This window comes from Chrysochloris asiatica, unplaced genomic scaffold (assembly GCF_000296735.1).
Source record: "Chrysochloris asiatica unplaced genomic scaffold, ChrAsi1.0 scaffold00003, whole genome shotgun sequence".
Lineage (NCBI taxonomy): Eukaryota > Metazoa > Chordata > Mammalia > Afrosoricida > Chrysochloridae > Chrysochloris > Chrysochloris asiatica.
In genome coordinates this window covers 30,374,871-30,381,561 of record NW_006408521.1, presented here as the reverse complement: position 1 = coordinate 30,381,561, position 6,691 = coordinate 30,374,871, and the positions used below count along the sequence as shown (strand labels likewise).

The 6,691-nt window shown below is 38.8% G+C and overlaps 1 protein-coding gene across 2 annotated transcripts in view; it reads left to right on the top strand.

The window, feature by feature from the left end:
- NT5C2 (5'-nucleotidase, cytosolic II) overlaps positions 1–6,691 on the top strand; it is a 120,258-nt gene that overhangs the window by 102,685 nt on the left and 10,882 nt on the right. For both annotated transcript variants that reach the window (XM_006831305.1, XM_006831306.1), the window contains 2 exons: positions 1,432–1,485; positions 3,297–3,380. In XM_006831305.1, coding sequence (XP_006831368.1) covers positions 1,432–1,485; positions 3,297–3,380 — 138 coding nt within the window. The remainder of the gene's footprint in view (positions 1–1,431; positions 1,486–3,296; positions 3,381–6,691) is intronic.

Here is a 6,691-nt window from a genome sequence, read left to right as displayed (position 1 = left end):
TATTTCTGGCTTCTATCTCTTCAGTTCTACTCCTTTGCCCTTTCAGTGTATTGTCCATTTCTGATATTCTATTATTAATCTTTTGGACCTCTTTCTGTGGGTTTTGAATAGTTTCCTATGCTGTATCTATCTTATTTGATTGTTCCTGTAGTGCTTTCCTGACTTCTTCCTTATTTTTCTCAACTCCATTGTATAGTGTTTTGATACATTTTATAATCATTTCTCTGAATTCCTTCTTAGGCATATCCAAAGCCTGCCAATCTTCCAGTATGGAGTGTAGGTCTCCTTCCAGCTTATTTGCCTCAGTCACTTTATCTCGTTTCTGGACATGTGCTGATATGGTCCTCTGCTTCTGTTTTTTGGGAATATTCAGGATTTATCTGTGGTCTTAATACTTAGCTGGGTGTGTATTTTGTTTTTTTTTTATGCTTTCTGATTGCCTCCAGGTAGATGTAATCAGGAGATGGGCTTCCCTTTTCATTCTTTTTCATGAGAAATTTCAAGATGCCACTGTTGGTCGTTGTAACATAACTCAGTATTTAATTTTCGGCTTATTTCCTTTCTAGTCTGTCTATCTTGCTCCACAATCCCCGTTAAGTCCTTTTTCCTAGTTCAGGGAAAACAGTTCAGGGTCAGCTGTGGCCGTTTGGTTTTAAGTGGAAACTGTCACTTTAAATTTCGAGGAGATCTGTGAGCATGCTTAATAGAACCCTCTGGGGGTGGGGTGTCCAGTTGCTCAGGCACCCCCTCTAGTCACCAGAATGGAGGTGCACAGACAGCGAGAGACCTATGAACAGATACCAAAATAAAAGAATGTCCACACCTTTCTCTCCGTGGTTCTGTCAGGTGTCTGTGGCTGCTCTGTTCCTTCCCTCTCTTGTTCTCACCTAAGATGGCGGCTCTGGGAGTAGCTGTGCATCTTGAATTAGAAAGCAATGGATTTCTTGCGTCTGCTACAAATTATCTTAGCTGTAAGCCTTCCAGTCTTCTAAATATTCCTTTATATGTGGTTCAGAGTTCTGGCACCATCCCCTGAGCCTGCTTGGTCCGGTATTCTGTGTTGTTGCTGACAGAGCTCTTCACTGCTCTTTCACCTGATCTTGTTTGTTCTCCCCGGGTTCTTTTTGAATGATTGTGGTTCATTTGTTTTGTTTAAGAATCTTTTCCTAACTAGTCACATTAATTAACACGTAATTTACATTTAGTATAAATTATACTGATTATGAAATATGCCTTTCAATTTCTAATTTAAGATGGAAGCAGTTTTATATTTTGAAGAGAAATTTTGGAGGCAGAGTTGATTCATCTACATTTCTATTTTGGTAAATGCTTAAGAAATTAGTTTGGGTTGCTAGTGGACCGAATTTTTCTTCAAACTAAATGTTAATAACTGATTTTGTTTTTGTTTCCTTTTTTTCTTTCCTTTCCTAGGGTTCCCTTAAAGAAAAGACAGTTGAAAATCTTGAGAAATATGTAGTCAAAGATGTAAGTAATAAAGAGGTAAATAGATCTGCATCGTAGCTTATTTTATCTAGTAGGGCAGTGTACAACAAGTCTTCTTAAAATGAAATTAACAAGGGAAGATACTTCTTTGTCTTGGTATAATACATGCCGTGTATAATCACAAGCTTTTTCAGCCAGTGCATTGTTGTTATTGTTGGGTGTTGTCAAGTCGATTCCAATGCCTAGTACCCCAAAGGAGTGAATAGTGGGTTTTAGTTAACAACTCAGTTCTTAACCAGCACCAGCAGGGTTCCTTGCCAGACCATAGGTTTTAGTATAGTTTTTCCTATTTGCTGGTAGGCAAAATGACCCCATCTTTCATTTGTCCTTTTTCTAATAATGGCAGCTAGTGTGCTCTGTAGGATAAGCAGTGGATTGTGGACCACAAAGTTGGTGGCTTGAGCCCACTGGCCACGCTGCAGGAGAAAGATGAGGCTTCCTGCTCCCATGAAGTTTTACAGCTTTGGAAACTGTATGCAGGTTCGCTATGAGTTGGAACTGACTCGATGGCACTTAACAACAATGACAGTGTGCTTGTTATTATGTGTATATCACGGTCCTAAGGAGCTCTGGTAGCTTAGTGGTTACAAATCAGGCTGCTAACCTCAGGCACAGCAGTTTGAAACTACCAACCTTTCTGCTCCCATAAAAATTTTCAGCCTTGGAAACCCTATTCAGGGTCACTGTGAGTCAGAACCGACTGCACAACACATAACAACAACAAGAAGTGATCTGTATGCACTGTTCCATTTTATCTACCTCATAACCCATAACTTGTTATTATTGTTACTTATAATAAGATGAAGGAACTGAGGAATTTTTGTTTTTAAGTGCCATCGAGTCGTTTCCAACTCTTAGCCACCCTGTGAGTTTAAACCACCAAACTTGCAGTTCAATTCGGCCTTGCAGTCCAGTGCATTACAGAGAATAATAAAAATAATAAGGAAAGCATTAAAATATCTTAATTTAGTGCAGTGGAAAAGCTGGTAAAATGTGAGAAAAAACAACAATAGTTAATAGCATTCATATCAGTGTTAACTACTTAGTTCTGATCATTATACTGTGTGTGGTTGTGTAAGATATTAATAGTAGGAGAAGCTGCAGGAAGGGTATATGGGAACTCTACTATTTTCATAATATTTCTATAAAACAAGTTCAAAATAAAAAGTAAAATACACACATACTACTAACACCAACCCCAAAATGAGATTTTTCTTCCTTTTCCTACAGAATAAAAGTAACAGTACACAACATATTCTCAAAGCACTTAGCTGGGTAAAGATTTTCTTTTTTCAGTCCTTGTGTTTCAGGGAGGGCTTCTATAGAAATGGAATGAATCTCAAATTCCCTATATTTATTGCAAGACATGGAAAGGATATCTTCCTTTCCAGGACATCATTTGCATATACTATCAATTTATATGTAAATCAATGTATTATATGAATTATGTATACTACAAATTTAAAACCTTATCCCTGCTTACTGATAATAAAGGCTTTTAAATGTGAAATTCTAAAATAAACCCATAAAGGGAATCCCTTCTTCTTTCAATGGACTAAAATGGTGTATCTAGTACATGACTTCAGAGTCCTGATATAGCACTATACAGTAAGTGCTGGACTGTGAACTTCAAGGTCAATAGTTCAAACCTACCAGCTACTCCTTAGAAACCCTATACAGGGTCATTGAGTTGAAACCAACTTGACAGTACTTAACAACTGTAGTGCATGACTACTCTCAAGTGTAAATGTAAAAATATCTGTGTTTAATATTTCTCTTATATTACATTTCAGGGAAAACTGCCTTTGCTTCTGAGCCGGATGAAGGAAGTAGGGAAAGTATTTCTTGCCACCAACAGTGACTATAAATATACAGATGTGAGTATTGAATATTCATATGTGTCTGTTTATATAGAGAGGGATTATGTGTTTCATATTTTGGCCTAAAGAAATATGAAGTTAATGAGAAGCATAGTAGTTTATTAAGTAAGAGTATTGTTTCGGGCTAGTGCCTCCTGCAATTCAAGGAGCTTACAAGGGATGTGACAGCAGAGTTCCTGGCCCTAGATGGAGTTCCTATTGTTCTTGGTGTTATCTTTGTTCAGGGCACTCAGTCAGTAAGTAGTTCATGGGGGCTCTTGATGGGCACTGCTTTCAGTGTCTGTTAGGACCACAGGGAAGCTGGGGGCAGAATGAATGGTGAAATGCTAGTCTAGTGGCTCTGCGGGTTTTGTACATCTGTAGCTGAACCCACCTGAATCCAGGCACCAAAAGGGCACCAGCCATGGCTGCCAACAATGCAGTTCTGGAACTCCCAAAAAGCAGGATCTGTGCTGAGGGTGGATGAGAGTGGGAGCTGCCTACACTTCTTTCTTTTGAAGTTCAGGATGCCAGATATCATCTGTGTCTGTTTTATTTTGTCTCTTATATCTGTGTTGTAGCGGATCTTGGTAGTGTGTCTGCTAGCCCACCATATTGCTGGAAGTTGAAAAGCCTTTCATTGAAATGAAAATCCTCTTTGGATTTCTTTCAGTTAGTAAAACAGATACTACTGTAGGTCTTTTGTAAAGCTAAATGGCAAAAAAGCTAAGTGAACTTTTTAAAAGCAGAAGATATCTCTATCTGTAGAATTTTCTTCTTTTTGACTACACTGTTTCCCCTAATTACAGTTACCTACATGAAGGTTTTTAGATTTGGGCTATTTAAAACATTTGTGCTGACTGAAAGGACTTTTGTGTCTCTTTGTATTATCACTTTTATTAACCAGAGAAGTCATTGTGTTGAGTTTTTCCCCACACCCTTAACTGCGTTAATATACATTTTCTTCACGTTGTTACAACCCCTAAAACAGTAGATAGTACAAAAATGTTTTGACTCTCAGCCATCAAAATTTGCTGTTGCAATTTTTTTTTGTAACAATTGAAACATAGAAATAATGATTTAACATTTTTTGTAAAAAAAAGAAAAGAAAGAAAACATTTTATTGCGTTTTGGGTGAAAATTTACAGTGCAAATTAGTTTCCCATTCAACAATTTATGCACATTTTATTATTCACTTTCTAGGTTGGCCTATTGTTTGTAATCTCCAGGAGTGGGTTAAGTTCCAGCTGTCTGAGGGCCGTAGTCTCAGGGGTTCCACCAGTCTATTAGACCAGTAAGTCTGGTCTTTTTTATGGTTTTGAATTTTGTTCTATATTTTTCTCCCACTGCTTAGGATCTTCTGTTGTGATTCCAATCAGAACACTCAGTTGTGGAAGCCCGACATCTAGTGCTTCTGGTTTCAGACTCGTAGAGACTGGTTCGTGTGGTTCATTAGTTGTTTGGACTAATTGTTTCCATGAGTCTTTGATTTTCCTCATTCTTTTTAGCTCTGGACAGGAAGAGACCAATAGCTGTATCTTAGATTTCCACTCACAAACTTTTGAGACCCTAGTGCTTTCTCACCCAAGTATGATATAGAACATTGTCTTTGTGGATTCTGTTATGTCAGTTGGCCTAGGTTTTCCCCAAAACTCTGATCATAAACTTCAAGCCCAGTAATTCAGTCCCTCAGGATGTTTGGTTATGACCAGAAAGTTAGAATAATTTTGCCCCCTGTATGGAGTCCTGGTGTGGCGCTGTGTGTGGGTTAATGTGCTGGATTGTAAAGTCTGTTTGAAATGCAAGGTCGATGGTTTAAGTTCATCAGTCATTCCTTGGAAACCTTACACATGGTCGCTATGAGTCGGAATCGACTTGATGGCACTTAACAACAGCAACATCACCCTGCTATTACTGTTACTGCAGAATTGTGTGTTTACCATTGGTGCCTTTAACTCTTGGGTACTTCACAGTGTCTTCCTTTGTCTTGGTCATGTTATGCTAATCTCCCCCATGTATCGCCTTTCCCTTCTACTGTTAGTGATTTCTTTTCCCTCCCCTCCCACCCTTGACACCTATCAAAGAATGTTTTTTTCTGTGTGAAAACTTGTGTTTTTATAGTAGTCGAGTCATACAATATTTGTTTTGTTTTGGTTGATTTATTTCATTCAGTTTTATGTTCTCCACCTTTATCCATGTTGTGAGATGTTTCACAGTTTTGTCATAATTCTTTCACATTGCATAGTATTCCAATGTGTGTATGTACGTACCATAGTTTATCCATTCTTCTGTTGGTGGGACTTAGGTTCTTTCCATCTTTTTGCTACTGTGAATAATAACTGATATAAACATAATGTGTATATACATATCTATTTGTGTCACACCTGTATTTCTCTTGGATATACAAGGTAAATCAAAAAGAATTGCTACTAGGTTTCCAGTCCACACACACACAGGTTTATTCCAAACAAAGCCTGTTTTGGTGATCAGTGGATGCCCGCAGACAAGTTTTCTCAGTAATACTTGTCAGTCTTCTTAGGATGCATTCACATAAAGGATTCTGGCCTGGAACAAGATGGCAGAGTAAGCGGATGCACTGAGCCAACTCTGTAATAAAGACTTGAGAGACTGAGTGAAACAGCTAGAGAATGGTGATCCTGGAACCCAGAACATCACAATAGGACCGAGAGGTCAACTGAGTGCCAAGGAAGCTGAACAGGAGCAGTGAGAAATAAGAAAACCTGGTGGACTGTGGGTTGGTGTGGAGCAGCACAGCTATCTTGAACTTTTGTGAGTGATTGTTGAAAACAGTGACCTGTGGGAACAGGACATGGCTGGAGATTGGCAGTGGGTACAATTCTCCCCTGTTTCCATGTACTCCTGGTAGTTTGAGGCGTTGTCAGTACCTGCTGTCACCTACCCAGTGGCCAGTGGTACCCTTTCCTGAGCAGACTCTGCTCTGCCTGGGGTCAGGCATCTGGCATAACACCCTTGCTTCTGAAGGTGTGTGAAGCACCCTGGATTGAGCTACACAATCAATGACCAGAAAACTAAATGCATTCACACTTCGGTCTCTGCCACATCCACCAGGAAATAGGTGGTGAATGCCTTAGATTATACCACTATGTAATCATCAACTAAATATAAGTATAACACTGTAGTGTCTCAGCGAAAACTGACAATTTCAGCTCACATAGAGAAACAAGAAAGTACTTCAAACAAGTGACCAAAATAGTGTCGTAAAGTATTGTATTGGTACTACCTGATAAGGAGTTTATTTCAAATACCTTCTTTAGACAGCATAACAGACGACTATACACATGGACCTC